This window comes from Epinephelus fuscoguttatus, linkage group LG1 (genome assembly GCF_011397635.1).
Source record: "Epinephelus fuscoguttatus linkage group LG1, E.fuscoguttatus.final_Chr_v1".
Classification (NCBI taxonomy): Eukaryota; Metazoa; Chordata; class Actinopteri; order Perciformes; family Serranidae; genus Epinephelus; species Epinephelus fuscoguttatus.
In genome coordinates this window covers 19064686-19084498 of record NC_064752.1, presented here as the reverse complement: position 1 = coordinate 19084498, position 19813 = coordinate 19064686, and the positions used below count along the sequence as shown (strand labels likewise).

General features: G+C 41.0%; 1 protein-coding gene across 1 annotated transcript in view; it reads left to right on the top strand.

Moving 5' to 3' along the window:
* shmt2 (serine hydroxymethyltransferase 2 (mitochondrial)) overlaps positions 1-19813 on the top strand; it is a 32174-nt gene that overhangs the window by 9617 nt on the left and 2744 nt on the right. Inside the window, exons 3-11 of the mRNA XM_049587218.1 lie at positions 4183-4262; positions 7489-7689; positions 7898-7979; positions 10959-11081; positions 14464-14603; positions 14830-14992; positions 15433-15532; positions 17733-17888; positions 18651-18758. Coding sequence (XP_049443175.1) covers positions 4183-4262; positions 7489-7689; positions 7898-7979; positions 10959-11081; positions 14464-14603; positions 14830-14992; positions 15433-15532; positions 17733-17888; positions 18651-18758 — 1153 coding nt within the window. The remainder of the gene's footprint in view (positions 1-4182; positions 4263-7488; positions 7690-7897; positions 7980-10958; positions 11082-14463; positions 14604-14829; positions 14993-15432; positions 15533-17732; positions 17889-18650; positions 18759-19813) is intronic.

Genomic DNA, 19813 nt, shown 5'->3' with positions numbered 1-19813 from the left:
CCTGACGAGCTCTACTCACCTAAACACCAGTGCAGACCAGGTACAAGGACAATGAGCAATGCCTCACCACGAAAAACTGCTCAGGAGAGGCCTGAAGAATGTGACAAGGAGCTTAAGGTGTCGACCTGGCCTCCAAATTCCTTGGCTCCCAATCTGATCAAACATCTGTAAGATGTGCTTGTACCACACCTCACAACCCACGTGACTCAAAATATCTGAAACTAATGCCCTGGTGCCAGACACCAAAGGACATCCTTCAGAGGTCCTGTGTCCATGCATTGACATCTATCCATCTATCCAACCATCCATTTTCAATCGCTTATCCGAAGCAGGCTGAGCAAAGTATTCCAGACAGCCCTCTCCTCAGCAACACTTTCCAGCGTTTTCTGGGTCTGCCATGGGGCCTCTTACCAGTTGGACATACCTAGAACACCTCTAATAGAGGCGCCCAGTAGGCATCCTAATCAGATGCCCGAACCACCTCAATTGGCCCCTTGCATTGACAGATCAGAGCCAAATCTGGTCCAAGGAGCACCCACCGTGGATCGGGGGTACCAGCACATCTCTCAAATGTTCGATCTAATTTGGATCTGTGGTATTTGAAGGCAATGTTGACACCTTGAGCTCTTCGTCCCATTCCTGTGGTCATTCCAGAGCTGTGTTTGTGCTATGGCATGGTGCATTGTCCTGCTTGGGGGCCACTGCCATCGACAAGTGCCGTTGCCATTAGGGGGTTTACTTGGTCTACAACGGTGTTCAGGTGGGTGGAGCGCGTCAAGTAGCATCCACATGAATGCCAGGACCCAAAGGTTTCCCAGCAGAACATTGCACTGTAACAAGATGATCAATGTTATTCACTTCACCCACCAGTGGTTTTAATGTTTTGTCTGATCGGTGTAAGGACCCGTCCTATACCAATTTGCATTGGCTCATTCAAAGGAAGACACTCTAAACTCTCAATGCCTGTAAAAACTGGCAGGACCTCCCTTGTGTGTTGGCAGTGCAGATAGCTGAGAACGCCTCATCTCCTCTGATTAATGATTTGGCAAAATAAATGAATGAATGAATGGACTTCTGGTTGTATCATCTCGTCCATTCTACTGCTGGCAGCATCGACAGAGAAGCTTTTATCAGTGGTTTATCAGGGCTCACACTGTACAGTACTGAGTCATAAAACAAATATCATGAACTCTGACAAGTGTTGTTTACAAAACCAAACAACAACAAAAACAAATTCATATCAAGCTATTCAGACTTATTTAAATAGTGGAAATATTCACAGTATACTTTACTGTCTGTAAGCAAGAACAGCTCAGCCGCTGCAGAAACATTTGGGTTCACTCTCTGTTTTCATTCCAGGGCTGGATGGTGTGAAATGGAAAAATTTTACTATTCAAAAAAGCAGAAGAGGTTTTATCTCGTGTTGTTTCTCTCTCCTCCTGTTTCTTCTTCACCACAGTAGTTGTTCAGTGGAGTATATCGGCCCCCTCTCTACACAAAGCCTGACCGCTCTAGTGTGAGATAAAGCTGATATCTTCATTCTGCCTCCTCCCCACCTCACTCTGCAAGGCACATCACAGTACAGCTCAGGCAGGCATTCCTTGAATGAAAAGACATACATTTCACCACGTGTCGGCACACACACACACACACACACACACACACACACACACACACACACACACCTGCTCACCCACTTCAAGACACTGAGAAGCAAATGCATTTCCTTTTGTAATATATGCACAGTCGTCGGCATGACAGACGGACGCAGCAGAGAGCTTTTACTGGAGCTGTTATCTCCCTTGATCTCCTTTTGGCTTCCAGGTGAAGCATTAGCATAACCACACACACAGCGCACACACAGCGCGCGCACACACACACACCTCAATAAGAGAGAGTGAGTGTGGAGCGCAGACTGTACCCTTTGTGTTTGTGTGTGTTTTGTGTCACACTTTATTACTGGCCAGACCGATAATATACAGTAAGTTGATTGCAGCTGTGTGCGGCACTTTTGCCCAAGCCAAATTTCCCCTTAGGGACAATAAAGTATATCTTATCTTATCTTAAGTGGTACAGTAACTGTCAGGAGGCTGTTCCAAAAGAGGTATCCAGAGTCGGTTACACCGTCCAGACAGCAGACATTTGTGCAGGATATGTAACAGGTAGTCACTCCAACTCATTTATATAGCTCAGGATTAAGTGCAGTGTTTCCATTGGCTTTTCAGGGGCTTTTTTCCAATCACATTTATTTTGCACCCAGTCCCAATCTGAGTCTTATTTATCTAACATGGTGCCTTTTTTTAAAAAAAAAATTCATATTTTAATGTTGTTGTTTTTTTTCACATAATTTGGACACAGTGCGGAGAGAGGTTGGTGGACTGGACAACCTTTTTTTTTCTCCAGTATGAACAAAATACTTAAGTTTAAATAAAGTTTTCAAGCAACAGTAACATTTTACTCTTTAAAAAAAAAAAGAGGAAGTCTTAGGAGAAGAATTTCAAAAAGAGGAATCATATGATCAGGGGGATTGAAGCTGTAGTGTGGACGTTGCTACCCTTGCTAGTCATACCAGAAATACTAGTGGGTTAAACCATTTAAATAAATAAATAAATAAAATAAAATAAAATAAATATGTGTGTATGTATGTATGTATGTATATATATATATATATATATATATATATATATATATATAGCTTTTTGGTAATTTAAAACAAAACTTTCTTGGTGAAAGGAGAAACTTACACAAACATATGATCAAATATAAACAAGCAAGTAATTTTAGATCAGCTTAATTTAAAAAAACTAACTAAAATAAATAAATAAAAATTAAAAAGAAATAAAAACAAAAATAAAGAAAAATCATATATACACCTGCTTGTACTGAGATGCATACATATATACATAAAAACAAAACAAAACAAAACAAAAACAACAAATCATATAAAAATTATTAATGAATTAGAAATCAGGCATGTGCATTAGTCAGTTACATTTTTATTTCAATTATTATTTTATGTGATTGCGTTCACCTGATTAAAATGCTGTGATAATCACACACATTTCCTAAAGATTTATTTTCCTTAAGAATATTGTGTTTTAATAAGTGTCATGTTATTTTGTAGGATAATGTGCAATGTTCATAATACACAGGGCAAAGTCAATTACAGATGGCTTTTATAATGTACACAAAGTTTTTTTCTGACAGTGTTTAACCTTATAGATAAAATTGTGCTCAGTTTTGACAGCTTTATGAGTGTTTTCTTTGCGGTAGACTTGTCGACTAGTCTAAGATTAAACGTCTATGTAAGCGTCAGAGAAATAAGTCCTTAGGAACATTCCTAGTTAGTAGCAATTAGGGTTGCAGCTAAAAATTATTTTCATTATTGATTAATTTACTGGTTATGGACTTGATTAGCGATTTGGTCCTTAAAATGACTACTCAGATTATTTGTCTTTCTAACTAAGAGTCTAAAACCCAAAGATATTCAGGTTAATAATCACAGGAGATGAAGAAAAACTGAATCATCCTCTCATTTGAGGAGCTATAACAAAGTAGTGTTTGTTATTTTTGCTTAGAAGATGACTTAAACAGAATAGTTTAACAAAATATGAATCAAAATTGATCCAGCTCTCAAAGAGGAAATGCAGCATTAAGAAGTCAAGTCAAATACATCAAAGGAATAACTCTGTTGAAATCAGGCAAATAAGATGTGTCAGTGAATGAGTCCAGTACCAGTGACTGGTATTATGTATGAAACAGAAATACCTGACATCTGTTTTGTCTTCTGGCACACGGACAAGACATAAAGGAAAACTTGTGTGGTATTATTACGCTCCTTTTGCAGCAAACCATACACACTAAAATGTATTTTTCTTGGAAAATGCATTGCAAAATGATTAAAAAAGGGCCTCAGCAATGTTTCTCAGCATGTGCAGAAAAGTTTATTACATTATCTTGTTTCCTCCAGCAGCGAGGTGATAAGCATTGTGAAGTGCAGAGTGTTAGTCTATGGAAGTCCAGAGGTTCAATACTGTAATGATTGCCTTTAGCTGGAGGGGGATTTCTCACTATCACTTAACAGACTTTAATTTGCCGTCCTTGTCCCTTCTGTCCACTCGCGTCATTGATCTGAGTGCGTGTGTGTGTGTGTGTGTTTGCTTGTGTGTGTTCTCACCACAGAATTTCTGCAGTCGAGCAGCTCTGGAAGCTCAGGGCTCCTGTCTGAACAACAAATACTCTGAAGGCTACCCAGGGAGAAGGTGAGTGTGTTTATTCAGCCACACCCCAGCTTATTAACACTGTTGATATTCTCTGCTTTAGGATATTTGTTACAGATATGCGTGCGCACACACACTCACTCACATACACACACACACACACACACACACACACACACAGACTGATTTATACTGTGTTCTCTAGCTTGCCCCACAATAGTACATGCCAACCACACAGCCAATAATCCACAGCCTCCGCTTTGCCAAAGAAGATTCCTGAGGGGATACATTGGAGGAATTCAGTGCCCAGGCTGATAGTTGCATGTTTTCTATTTCCAGTTTTCCTATTTTCTATTATTTCCCTCAGATAATTCACATTTATCAGCAGCAAACAGAGAGCTGACATGTTTTGAAATGCCTCTCATTTGATACCTTTGATTCCTGGAATACAAGCCTACCATAATCTCCCTCCCACTGAATATGTTTTCAGTTTTTAGCCCCCCCCATCCTACTCATCTGCTGTTTGCACTTTAATGTAATGAAACAAAATGATGATCTCACTGAATGAGTGGTTTGTACTGTAGCCATCTGTTGCTCCTTCATCTGTAATTCCACTGGAAAGGATTGATGAGTATTTCCACCTGATGTGTCCCAGATCTGCTGTGGTAGATCCAGGTTGACACTGGTCTGGGTTGCTCTGGTTGGTTGTGACGAACAGCGTAAGATTGGTCACGGATATTGCTGAAACTTACAGAAGCTATGGAAACAGAACTTAACGCGTCATACACTGAAAACCACGGCCACTGGAGGGGAAACAGTTGGCACCACAATATCTAACCAAGCACTGAAATGCTAACAAAATGCCTGTAGCTAGCAAAAAAAACACTAGATTTTGGCATGTCAAAGGATTATTTTAGCACCCTATGTCTACCAGATTGGGAATGTTTCATGGACAAACTCAATGGGCCTCATTCACTAATATCTGCGCAGAAATGTTCTTACTCTCCGCAAAAAATAAGTACTTGTGCAAAATCACCGTCGGATTCATGACACGTGCGTACCGGCCAATTTTGTTCTCACCATCGTGCCTGTGTTAGTAAATCAGAACCATTCTAAATTGACAGGCGCGTGTCCGCGATCTGCAATCAGCATACTACCACGACTACTACTACTACCCCCATTTCTCCATATAAGGAAACTGCTTGCCTAGAGTTGATTCATGAATGAAGGAAGCAGTTACGCGAGGAGAGAAGTAGTAAATTTCACAGTTTGTTAGAAGCGATGGCGCCGGGTCTTACAGGAATGCCATGGGTCATTGTAAGATTGTGGAGGACACAGCATGCCAGGATGATCTTGCACACCTTCTTGGGGATATAAAGTAGTTTGCCACCGGCCATATCTGATCCAAACACATCCAACAGCCCTTAAGCACGCCAAAAGTACGCTCTACGGCACGTGTGTGGGCATGTATGTTATTATAGCTCACCTCTTGAGGGGTTTCAGGGTTTGCGTATGGTGTCATCAGCCATGTTTTAAGGCCATATGCCCGGTCACCCAAACAATATAACATTTTAACATTAACGGAATAGAGACTTACTGAAAATACTAACTTAAAACAATTGAAATAAAGACTAGAACAAAAGATGCTCACCAACAAGCCATCCACTTCTCACAGCCCCTGCCTCCAAACGCATTCCCACTGTACTGTTTTGCGAAATAAATGAGTCGTGGGTGCCTCCTGGCCAGCGGGCCACAGCCTTAAGAATATGGCAGTCGGCATTACAGATCATCTGCATGCTGATGGAGTGATAGTTTTTCTGTTCATGTTATTGTTAATATTTTAATTGTCACAATGATGAGGGTGAACGTGTGTCAGTTTCATGGTAATTTAATCCATTTGGCCAATATATTAGTAAATTAATTATTTAAAAAAATGTTAATTAAGTCTCTTTTTCATGAATGTGGTTTTATAGACTCTGCATGGACTTAAAAGGTATGTTTGCATTTTCTAAGTCAGTTTGGCCTTCCTCATTTGTGCGTACACATGGTCTGAGGCACTTCTAAATTTGTTCGTAGAGTAAGAACAAATTCGGGTAAGAAAATATTGATGAATCCTGGATTTGTGCGTCAAACGATCGTACGCACAGTTTAAGCACAGATTTGTGCGTACACATTGTTTGTGAATGAGGCCCAATATCATTGGTCTATCTCAGTGTCCCTTCTTACCTTATTAATCTTGGAGAAATGATCCCACTGAATGACCAAAAAAAAGAAAAGAAAATGTTGAATATGTAACATTACAAATGAGGAAGAAAAGAAAGGACGAATAAAAATGTCTCCACTTGGGGTGATGTTAGTTGGGTTTTTATTAAAAATGGCCATTTGATCAAAGCACTTGCTAAGATCATTATTTAACTGAACGAAGATTAAAACCAGCCCTTGCTTTGTAAGCCTAAGCCTCTCCAGTTTGTTTGTCCATATTAGCAACTGCAGCTTATTTGATTGGTGGTGTGGTGGTGCAGGGGTTACCATTGTGGCCTCACAGCAAGAGGGTTCCTGGTTCAAACCCAGGGTGGGGGAGTTCTTCTGTGCAGAGTTTGCATGTTCTCCCCATGTCAGTGTGGGTTTTTTCTGGGTACTCCGGCTTCCTCCCACTGTCCAAAGACATGCAGGTTAGGTTAATTGGTGATTCTAAATTACCCATATATCTATTGTCTCTATGTGCCAGCCCTGTGATGGTCTGGCGATCTGTCCAGTGTATACCCTGCATCACTCTCACCACTAGCGTCGTTTTCTGCCACAGCAGGCATATGTGTCCAGTGAAATGGGTCTAAAAACCTTCTGTACACTGCCTGCTCAGCACCAAACAGTAGACAAACAAGGTTAGTGACTAGCTGGTGAATATAGTGGAGTAAGTAGCAGCTAAAGAGCCAGATATTTCTCTCGGGTTGGTGGAGACCAAAAACAGAGCTGAAAAGGGTGAATGTTGGACCTGTTTGACCAGAAACGCAACTGTGATTGAAAATGTTGCTTTATAAATGCTGGATGTTTAAATATGCAACTGTTAGCTAACAAATAATAATAATATAATATGTCAGGGTTGTGTTTATAACTTGTTCCTGCTGTCCACAAGTGGCCAAAAAAGTCAGTTATTGCAGTTTTAAATTGAATGAATTGTAAAGCTTAATCCAGCAGGTTATTTGTAGGAGTGATGCATCTGTTACTAAATGGCCTATGGGTGTCTTTTTTTCCCATTTCCCACCCTCAGATACTATGGTGGAGCAGAAGTGGTCGACCAAATTGAACTGCTGTGTCAGAAACGAGCCTTGGAGGCCTTTGACCTGGACCCAGCTCTGTGGGGCGTCAACGTGCAGCCATACTCTGGCTCCCCCGCTAACTTCGCCGTCTACACCGCTGTGCTCAACCCCCATGACCGCATCATGGGCCTGGACCTGCCCGATGGAGGACAGTGAGTAGTCACAGCTGCTTTCCTTTTTATTCCTAACCTGCACTGTGTTACTTATTTTACTTCTTTCCCTCACACTTCTCTCTGATACCTCAGTATCCTCATGAGTCAACACTTGTTTGTCATTTGCACAGTGTAATGTAACGTTTTTTCTGATTTTCTGATTTTTCTGATTTTCCATCTCTTTTCACGTTCCTCTTTTACACCACAGTCTGACCCATGGCTACATGTCTGATGTGAAGAGGATCTCTGCAACCTCAATCTATTTTGAGTCCATGCCTTACAAGCTAAATGTAAGTAGAGACCCCTACTACTGATTTCAGCTTACAATAGCTGGTCAACAACAACAGATGTGGACTCTGTTATAACAGAGATGAACTGTCAGCCTTTTTGGCAATGGTGAGGAACATTATCAGTAGTAAAATCAATGGGAATCGGTCAACAGTGATAAAGGTGTTATGTTATAATGTCAGAAAAGGTGTGAGGCAGATGCAGCTTCAATAATATTTGAAAATACTTTTTTGCATTCATATATTTTGACCCTCTTTCAGTGTTAAATGAAAGAAGTTGTCTAAATTCCAATAATGTCCAGATAACTGCAGGCAAGTTTTTCCCAGAGTTTGTTGTTGTGACTTCCACATGACCAGTACTGTTGGTCAGAGCTGCCCATGTGTCGGGGACCACAGGCTTCTCAAATGTCTGACACTTGCTTGTGCGAAGTGTTGCTTGTTCTGCTGCAGCACTTTACACTGTACAAGGTCTCCCATCTTTCTGTAGCACTATTGATCAGCTCTGCGTCAGTTTCTGCCCTTAATTTTACAGATGTAGGGTGAAGTAAGAAATTCTGCTGGTATTTATAGACAAACACAAACTTTGTGTAAAGTGAATATGTTGTACAGTATGTTGTGTATAAAATGTTTCTAGTTGTCTTTGCAATTCACTGTAGCAGCAGTCCAGCTCACAGGATGTAGACCGTGCCTGTGAGCCTGCCATTGGACGCCTATTTCAGACTGAATTCTGCCCTTCCACTCTTTGTGTGTTACAATTTTGCAAAGGCACTGTTGCTGCATCCTGGGCTTAAGGCTTCCCAAGACGACTGGGTTGTTTGTATTTCTTTAAACCAGTCACAGAGTGTTTTTTCCTGAGTGTGGAATTACGTATGGTGGGGTCAGCTATCAGGTCTGGCTTTGTGAGATTACTGTTATAGAGACTTGGAGAGAACTGTTAAAGAATAGAGAAAGGCCAGTGTGCAGCTGTACCACCAAAATATGTAGTATATATGCTGCTTACACTAAACCATACTTTTGTTTTTCTATTGCTGTCATTATGTTGACAGTATAGTGCACGACAATTTCAGACAGCCTGATCAATAGTTATCAACTCTGAAAACTTGGAGTAACAACACGTTGCTCATTTTGATCAAACTGAGCAGCTTGTTTCTTTAAAGGTCCAGTGTGTAGGATTTAGTGGCATCTAGTGGTGAGGTTGAAGACTGCAACCAACTGAAACTTCCGCCGAATGCCAAGCGTGTTGGAGAACAAGGGTGGCCGACGCAAAATGCAAATGGCCCTATCTAGAGCCAGGATTTTTTTTTGTTTTTTGTTTTTTTTTTTGTCTGTTCTGGGCTACAGTAGAAACAACATGAAGAGAACCCACTCCGTACGTAGATATAAACGGCTCATTCTAAGGTAACAAAAACACAATGATTCTCATTTTCAGGTGATTATAAACCAAATAAATCGTACTTATTACATTACATTCAATTTCTGCCAATATATATTGGACATTTAACTACTTTTGTAGTTGTCATTGACTTAAACAACAAGACAAGAACAAGAAATTACAAATCATCCATAAGCACAAATATCTCAATTTATGCCAGATATTTTTGACTTGGTTTTTCCTCTAAAAACACAATTTAGTGACAGGGTATTGATTTAAATGAACAGTGGAGAAGGGTATAGGAGAAATGTTGCGATCCCTTTTTGGGAAATCTTTTTAGCGTTTGTGCCCCCAAAGGGACAACACAAAGCAGTGTGGGTTGGGATTCAGTGTCTAACTCCAGAAACCTCAACCTAACAAGCACTCACTGGCAGGTGCTTGGTGACAAAGCACCATAAACACAGGTGTTTGGTTGATATATGTGCCTCCTCTCGCACAATGCAACTATACAGTCCTATTCATTTAGTATAATACGTAAAATATTCAATGTGCTGTTTTCCAGCAGCATCGAGATCTGTTCTACCAGGGTCCCTCAGATGTGGGTGCATCGTGTATTAGTGTATAGTATTTTATTCCTGGGGTCATAGTTGTGTGGTGGTGTTGGTAGCAGCTGATGGATGGCCATGAGAGTCTGCATGTCCAGACCTGCTGATGTATGGGCAGGCAGGACCCCTCTGCGAGAGAGATAATGGGAAATCGACAGGCTGGCCAGCACCACTGGCTCTGTCTTCACAATGAGCAGCTTGATGGAGTGAGGGGGCATCCATAGATGTGCTCTGGAGATGGGAGATTATCAGGTTGTCTAAATAAAGCTTTCCCTCCTCCTTTCCTCACTTCTTTCTCTTGTCTGTGTCTCCCTTATTCTCCATCCTTTCTGTCTCTCACTTTGTTTTTCCGCTCATCCTGTTCTTTTTCTCTTGCCTGTATTGTCTCTCTGCTCCGATGTTTAGAGGAGGAATACAGGGGGAAAACTGGAGGTTCAGGTTCAAGACTCACTGGTCATTTGAGTATTCCAGCCTGACTTCATTTCATGTGCCCCAGATGTACAACCCCACGAACAATGGATTGTCTAGCACATACCTCAAATTGCTTTTTTGAATAAAAAGAGTAGATACAATCTCCAAACCAACCTCTGATCTGTTCGGCCTCGTCACACCACTTGAGGTGATCCCTGAAAGGTTGAATTAGGATAAGTAGGAGTGCATTACCGCAATTGCTCCATCTTCCTCCTTGATATGATAGGTTGAAATGTCTCCCTTCGATAAATTCCTTCCCCTTTTAAGGTAGCCAAAGTACTTCAAATGCAGCTGCTTCAAATGAGCTTCAAATGGAAAAAAAATCTCTCGTCCGTGTTGATATGTTTGCTCTTGATCCTCAAGATATCTGACAACTTTTTTTCATCCTCTCATGTTCCTTTTTTCTTTCCTCCTGACCCTTACTCTCCCTCTAATATTCTCATATTCATCCTCCACTTCTTCTTTTCCTCCCTCTCTACCTCTTTTTTTCCCTCACTCTCTCCTCAATCTGTCTCCCTCTTCGTGTCTCTGCAGACTGCAACAGGACTTATAGACTACGACCAGATGGAGTTGACGGCCAAGCTGTTCCGGCCCAAGCTCATCATCGCTGGCACCAGCGCCTATGCCCGCCTCATTGACTACGCCCACATCAAGAAGGTGCACGGAGAACTCTCTGTATTCAGAACTCACCCAGCTTTCACCCCATCTTTCTCTCCATTTGTGTGTGTGTTTTGCTCCACCTCGTCCTCTACCCGTTCTCTCATCCTGCATCATCAAGGTCAGACTAGTTTTGTCCTCTTATTTAAAAGTCAGTCAACCTTTTCCACTGAACTGTCACACACACCTGCTCCTCTCACTGATAGGTCAGACCTCGCCAGGATCACTCCCGGCCATATCTTCACTAATTTCTGTCTCACAGCAGAGACCAGCCTGCTCTAAATAACCCAATGTTCACTTTCAACATGCCCAAACCATTTTTTTAAAAAGTCTTTTCACACTTTCACTCAACAACACAGATGCTTTCCCTTGCCTACTCATCCGAATCAAACGTTGACACTCGCACTGACTCACGGGTACACAGCAGCAACTTTTAACTGCACACTTCACTGCTCTCTTTGGCAGTGCACAAGAGGCCCCTTTATCTGTTTTGTTATACCCACCCGCTGACTCACTTCATTCACTCCATGACTGCATCCCTTTGTTGCACAGCCCCACTTTAGCTAGTACCATCAGATGGAGTGTCCCGCCATTACAGAGCTGTGTTTTTATTAAGCACCATAACTACTTTGCCACTAGGCCTGAAGTGGGCCCATATTTTCCCCCTGGCATGTCTCTGTGGAACTGTTCACTGTTTTATGGCAGAATCTGCCGGGCCGGGCTCCTCTCCAGATTTTCAGTGTTGTGTTACCTAGATTGGAGGATGCTCTTTTCTTTTTTTTTGTAATCTGAAATTTGTTTCGCTATCGGCGTTCATCAGCTCCCTCACATCACCCTCTTGTGTTCTTTACCCCCTCCAGTAACCCTGCCATCTATCCTGCCTTTTAATCTAATAAACATGTGCTGATCCAGTTTAGATACGAGAGGAAGGGAGATTGTCATGATAATGAATATTAATTGGAGCACTAAAAAGATTGTTTACTGCTCTGATCATTTGCCAGCGAGTCATTTGCATGTTAGCGAGCTATTTATTGTTTGTGCCTTTTTCAATAAATGCTGGCAAGAGACGGCAAGGATTTATTGAATTACGCTGTAATATTTCGGGCCTCTGAAGACTGCCGAAGAGCGTAACAACACCAGCTCCAGTTTGAAATATCTGCCCTTTCAGAAGATAGGTAGTACTCACAGATGTAGAGTCAGTCATCAAATCTTAACCGTGGGGTAAAATGTAAATGCATCGACGGCATACGATTTTATCTCTCATTTTTTTACCACACATTTCAAAATATACAGTGCACAGTCGTGTAAAATACACAGCACAGTTGGGTCACTGATGACACAGATTTAGTTAAGTTTAAGCATGTAGTTTAGTTTTATAGTGACTACAGTGGTTTCTGGCAGCGCTCTGTATATCAAGAATAATATATGCAAATACAGAGGAGTTCATAAATATTTGGAGAGTTCATATTATCACTCTATGCTCCAGGACGCTACTTCTAAAATATAACAGTAGCCCTTTTTAAACAGAGATTTCACAATACTACCTTAACGAAGAGCAGCCATTACACCAGGTTTGCTTTGTTTTAATAGCAAAACATTTATTCAAATTTACACCATATATAACATAATAAAACAACTATGATATATAGATATTATGCAGTTTGGCACATAAAAGATTTAAAACATGTCTGTCTTTACATCGAGTTTTGCTGTTATTTTCTGTCTTGCCATTGAGGTAGGGTGGGTGGCAGTGGTTTGAGCCAAGATAAAGTTATAATTTTTTTTGCCACCAATAAAAGGACATGCAGCAAGTAAACCTTTCTGTTATCCAAAGCTCCAAAAGGGCGAGGCGAAATAACGGTGCAACATTCCTGCCTTGAGCAGGTAGTGTAAAAGGGGCAACTTTCAGTTTTGTGGTAATTTCAGTGGGTTCACATTCAGGCTGGAACGATAACGGATTTTCACTGCACGATTATCATGGCCAAAAGAGTTCACAATATTACCGCAGTATCTATAGAAAATGTGGGAGAAAATGCCATCAGTCAAATTCATCTTTAAGTTTGTTTATTGTCCATTTTGTCCCTTTTTTCTGGCAAAAAGAATTACACTCAAAAAAGTGTGTAGAGGTGGAGAGTCTGTCACCCATCTGTACAAAGGTGCACAAAAACAGCAGTTACACTAAATGAACTGTAAAGAGGGCAACCAGATGGCGTTGGGTGTAGGAAACGAGGTGAGAATGGACAGAAATACAAATGATTCAAAAGGCACTGGATTATTTACACAGTGTTATCATATGCATATTATTAACATATTATTTTACACATTTTATTTTTAAATATCACGTTTTTTCTTAATACTGGTATATCACAACACCCCTAGTTTACATCAATAGTGGGTTAACATACTGAGAAGGCGACTGAAGAGGTTTAATGGTCCAGTACTGAGATGTTCAAAGATCAGTCTGAAGTAAAAAATAAGCAAGAAGTGGAGCAGGCTGAGATGTGTCGTAGAGGATTTTTTTAATTAAAAAACACCCAACAGGGTTTCCTTTGTTCTCAAAAATTGCCTGTCCACACAAGCACTTCTATAAAAAAGAAAAAAAAAATCTTGGTCCAAATGGAAACACAAAACCCAATTGAAGCAAGAGCATGCCAAACCAGCAGGTGGCGATATAACCCAAACCCTAAAGCCATGTTGACCAGTGGAAGATGAAAAAGAAGATGATCTTGGCTAATTAGAGGCCTTGGGGGGGGGTGGGGGGTGGGGAGCTAATACCAGGAGGCTAACTGGTTGCAGTAACTTCTGTTGCGCATTATGACGTCTCTGTTCCTCAGGATAGTGGAAGAGTAACTAAACATTTATGTGTAAACATGTAAAAAAAATCCTTTTAGCAAAATCAGAGCCTACAGTACTTTGACCACCTCTGCCATTGAATGAAATGTTGCCCCATTTGTGACACCTCACAGAGGAGATAGTGGCACACACTCTGATGTCAAAAGCCAAAAACTTCACCCTGATGGAGTTTTTCAGTGACCTAAAATACAGTTTGTTTGTGGACGAATGGCCTGAATTAATAGAAAAAGTTATACCCTAGTAAAATGTACCTGTGTACGTGTTGAGAAGGCCTAGGAGCTGCACTTCAGCCTCATACTCAGTTTCATTTTTAATCCAATCTTCTGGAGCCAAACCAGTAAAAAAGGCTTGTAACTGCCCCAAGACTTGATTGACTGTATGTAAGGTCATCATTGTTGTATGGTAGTGTCATGATTTGGGATCTTGTACCTAAAAGTTAAATTTCCTTGCTGCCCAGTGGTTTAAAGTTGAATCCTATTGAATCCTAATTTTGTGTTTGCTCCCTCTTTTCCACCCTTCTCACCCTCAGCTGTGTACTGACATTAAGGCCTACATGTTAGCTGACATGGCTCATATCAGCGGCCTGGTGGCGGCCAAAGCCATCCCCTCTCCCTTCGACCATGCTGACCTGGTCACGTCTACCACACACAAATCCCTCCGAGGAGCCAGGTAAGAACAAGAGACATCTCAGTATAATCTCATTAGAACTGCTGCACTAAGCCTCATAGAAATAAAAAGTTATATTTATTAATTGTAGTCAAAGTATATTTTGAGATGTTGCGACTCCCCCGTAATGAGACAGCTGATGTACCACGGATGGGAAACCTTGCTGTGTTGTAGAAAAAAATACAATGGTTGCAAATGCTTTGTCAGTAAATTAGTCTGCTCTGTCCAGGGCTGGCCTCATCTTCTATCGCAAGGGCGTTCGCTCAGTGGACAAGAAGGGGAAGGAGATCATGTACGACCTTGAAGACAAGATCAACTTCTCCGTCTTCCCCTCCCTGCAGGGTGGACCCCATAACCATGCTATCGCTGGTGTGGCTGTGGCGCTCAGGCAGGTCAGCACAGCCCACACAAAACCCCCAATTTCAATGTAAAAGTAACCAACTTTATTTGTATCGATGGAACGTTTTATTACCTCGGTCTGCCATTTCCTAATAAGAAGTTGAATCAGATTTTATAGTGAAACAGAATCTTACCACTGAGATGCTTTGGTGCAACTTGACTCTGGAACTTGTTCCCTAAGCTGCTGCGGGCATCTGCTCCGACTCTTTCTCAAGTGTCAACTGTCTGGATCTTGGTGCTGTGCTGGACATTTAAACCATTAAAGAGGATGGAGAGATGTTGTCACTCACTTTTATCGACATGAAATTATGTTTATACAGTAGAAACGTACTTTCTTGACATCTCATGAATAATGTCTTGATCCTCAACCGAAAAAAACTGCATATGGCTCAACTTGTTATTGTTTTTTTGTATGTATTGTGTGTGTGTCCAGGCAAATTCTCCCATGTTCAAGGAGTATATCGCCCAGGTACTAAAGAATGCCAATTCTATGGCCAAAGCTCTCCTCAGCAAAGGCTACACCCTGGTATCAGGTAATCTTACTTGTATTTAAGCATTCTATTTTTGTAATTCCCAGGGAGACACTGGCTCAGCAAACAGCAGAAAGAAAAACACACAACGCCGTCAATAAAGAGAAATGCCCTGTCACAAAATGCAAATTATGCGACAGAAGGAAAAAAACAAAACAAAACAGAAAAGCATTTAAATTCATGATGTGCAAATAGGCTAATGTCAGTGTAGCTGTCCTGTCAGTCAGGGAAGTGAAACCAGATGAAAGTGGTCACTTTCTGGTCGTGAGCGAATGCTTGAATCTTGTACTGCATTTAATTCGCTGGCCTCAGCTCTTTTTTGATGTATAGCCTTCAATTGATACCCTAAAAAATACAGACTTGTCCTGTGCTTACACTGCAGTGTGTGCACGCCATCCTTTTTTCAATCCTTTTGTAGATGTTGGTGTTTAAAAAAAAAAAAAAAAAAATAGACAGGGAAAGGCTGTTGTGTGCTGTTCCAGTCAATATGAACAAGGAGTGTGTAGTTACTCAAGTAAGCTGGTTACACTAATTGCTATAAGAAAATGTGTAGACCTAAAATATACCATCAGTGTCTCATTTATTAGGTACACCTGGTTAAAACTAATGCAGTATAATACAACGGCAATAAATCTTCCCTTTATGAAGGTTTTAATGTTAAGCTTTTGTTTCAGAGAGGTGTTAATTCAACTGTGTAATCATTTTGCAGTATGTGTGATGAAGCGCACTCTCATTGATATTAAATGGGTGGACAAAGTAATAGAAACACATTATTTTATACTGCAAAACAGTTTAATAGCGGCATGAACTGCTTATTAGACTGCATTAGTTTTTGCTAAGTGTACCTAATAAACTGGGAACTGAATGTACATTTGGTGCTTATAATAAGCTTGTATGAAACAATGACAAATAAGCTTAGTTTGATCTGTAAAAAAAATATTCTGTTGGCAAATTTACTGAGTAAAGAAGCAGTGTGTAAGATTTAGTGGCATCTAGTGGTGAGGATTGGAGACTGCAACCAGCTGAAACTTCTCCCAGTTACAATTCCTTCAGTGATCATTGTTCAGGAGGTTTTTACCAAGAACTGAATTCTCCGCAAAGGTCTTTCTCTGAAACAAAGGGACCAAGTGATAAAACCCAGTAAAAACACTGAATAAAGCGGTGTTGTGTTACAAATCAGCGTTTCTCTGATGCTGTCCAGCATGTTGGAGACAGGCTGCTACCCCAGCACCTGCTAATCTTTGTTCACCTTTATTCCCTGATAATTAGATAAGAAGAAAATCCAGACATTCAGGAGGTTTTTACAGGGAGCTGAATTATCCGCAAAGGTCTCTCCCTCTCCAGAACAAAGGGAGCTGGTGATTTAAACTGGTAAAAACGCTGAATAAGGCAGATTCTCGATTTTAAAAAAAAAAAAAGGAAAAAAAAGTGTTTTTCTAAAGCTCTTGGCACGGAATGGCCAGCTATGGTCGCTGACACAAAAACATCAATGGCCCTACCTAGAGCCAGTGTTTGGTTTATCTGTTCTGGGCTACTGTAGAAACATGGCTGTGCAACATGGCGATCTCTGCGGATGAAGATCCACTCCCTGTGCTGATATGAATGGCTCATTCTAGGGTAACAAAAGCAATTCTTATTTTCAAGTGATTATACTCTGAAGAAAATATGCTTAAAATATTCCATATCTGCCAATATATCCCCCTAAATCCTACATACTGGACCCTTAAAATTGCCTAAAGTACTTTGCACGTGATCATGACAATTAATTTTACTCTCAGGATTAGTGATAATAGTGTTAATATGTAGTTTTATTGGGACTGTACATTTGTCACTGTCATAGAGAGCTCAGAGAGCAAGTGAAGAAGTCAACCTTTGTCTGTCGTTTTAGAAAGAAATATGAACATATATGTACATAAAACATAAATACAGCACTCAGATGAACATGAAGCAGGTGTGCAGACAAACATTGACAAATGCATGAGACAGGTTAAGATATGAAGCACTGGATGCCCCAATAACACTTGACCCAACAGTCTTCATCCTTAACTGCATTTAGTTTCATATCCTACAGCTAACAAATGGAGCAACATAACTCATCCATGTTAAACTGAAGCTGAGGTGGTCTGATCAGAGGTTCATATCTACGAAGCTTCGGACTTTCCTCCTCTTCAAAAGTTCTGAGTTAGATTGCTGAATATTTCAGGTGGGACCGACAACCACCTGGTCCTGGTTGACCTGCGGCCTAAGGGCATTGACGGAGCTCGGGCCGAGAGAGTGCTGGAGCTGGTGTCAATCACTGCCAATAAGAACACCTGCCCTGGGGACAAGAGCGCCCTGACTCCTGGTGGCCTCAGGCTAGGTAAGGAACAGCTTTACATTACACTGCATTTAGCTTGACTGAGACAAGCTCCTATCATGCTTATTAGGGATATTATCGGAAACCACACAAAGAAAATGGAGATTATTTGTAAATGCAAAACATTTTAAACCTTAAAACACCTGTAACTTCGTTTTTGATATGTGTGTATGGTCAGCTCAGCAGTGTTTTGTGTTTCATATTTAACTCCAAGGTGAGTTTTTTTTTTTTTTTTTGTCAGATTTACTTGGCACTTAGCATCCTCTTCACTTAATGTGCTCACTTTTTGAAAATGTAGCTCTGCATATGGAAATTAGTCAGCCACCAATTAAGCCACAAGCAATGAGCACATCATGATTAATTAAGTATGTTTGGGTTTTTAATCATCTTCCGGGAAGTTTAAGAGCTCCACATCCACACTGCCATATTTTTAAAGCATTGTCTTAAGGCGAGAAACTTCACCTACAGTACAGTGTGCTACATGTATTACCCTCTCAATTGTTTATTTTACTGAGACTTGGACATCACCATAGTGACCCATCAGCATCAGTGTAGGTTTGACACATCTGGAGTTGGTGTAGATTCATTAGAGACGTTTCTGAAAGCTCCAGGGTTTGCCCCCCCCCAGACCATATATATCCTAAATAGAAAGAAAATGCAGGAAAATTAATTAGTGACAGTCGAACCTGTAAAAGCAAAGGGAAGTAATTACAAGGCATTACTTCGTATTTCAAGTGGCAGATCTTGTGTTCTTCTCCATCCCAGGTGCTCCAGCTCTGACATCCAGACAGTTCAAAGAGGCTGACTTTGTGCAAGTTGTCGAGTTCATGGATGAGGGCTTTAAGATCGCCTTGGACGTCAAGAAAAAGACAAGTAAGCCTACTGCGAGACGGGAGACAGATTACACTGTAGCCTGGAATTAACAAGAACATGTGCCTCTCTTTTTTGTCTTGCATTTTTAAAACTATAACAGGGTTACTGCTGATCCTTAAAAGTCTCATAAGGATTTACACAATTCATGAGTCTAAAAATAAGGTCTTAATTGGTATTAAAGTGTCTTAAGTCAATCTTTTAAAAGCCTAAAACATGTTAAGACATGGGAAATAGGATTTTAAAGGAGCTATATGTAAGAAATCTAAAGCAAATAGTCATAAAATCCTCCTAATATTTCACAGAGACTAAGGGATAATGTTCATATAACATACTGATCTCACCGACAACAATAGTACAGCCAGAATATTCGCATTTAAAAAAAATTTTTATGGTCTGCAAATCATGTTTATGTTTTGAATTTGTGTTTTGGCCTGTTGCGCCACCCACCGCTGTCTACCAGTCATGCAGTCAGTAAAGTCTCAGCATCAGTTACAGTTACGACTGAGCTACAGCAGCACAGCAAGCAGCATTAGCAGTGTCCCGGTACATAGCATTATCAGCCGGCTCCTCCTCAGCTGTATCCCGGCAGCAGCGTAAGCAGTGTCCCGGTACATAGCATTATCAGCCGGCTCCTCCTTAGCTGTATCCCTGCAGCAGCGTTAGCAGCAGAGAAGCTGGACTTGCTCGAACGGTCTGCTGGAAAACCTAAGATCAAGGACGCAGCCCTGCCACGGCAGCCGCCCGTGGGCAAACAAATCAGTCTCCAGCGTGCCGCTGTCCAGCAACCTCGAATCTGTAGGGGAGGGGGGGCGGACACGCGGCAGTATTTTGAATTTGAGTGCAGTAACCGCTTTGGCCACATTCTTACATACAGCGCCTTTAAGAATTGTTTTGATGCTTCCACACTGGCTGTAGCCATGGGCGAAGGTATTATTTTGTCATGCATACTATTCTTGTGAATGCGAAATCTTAAACATATTTAGGGAATTTCTTAAAATTTAGCCCAGATTCCACCTGGACTAAACGATGAACTGATTAGAATTTGGTGGTCAAAA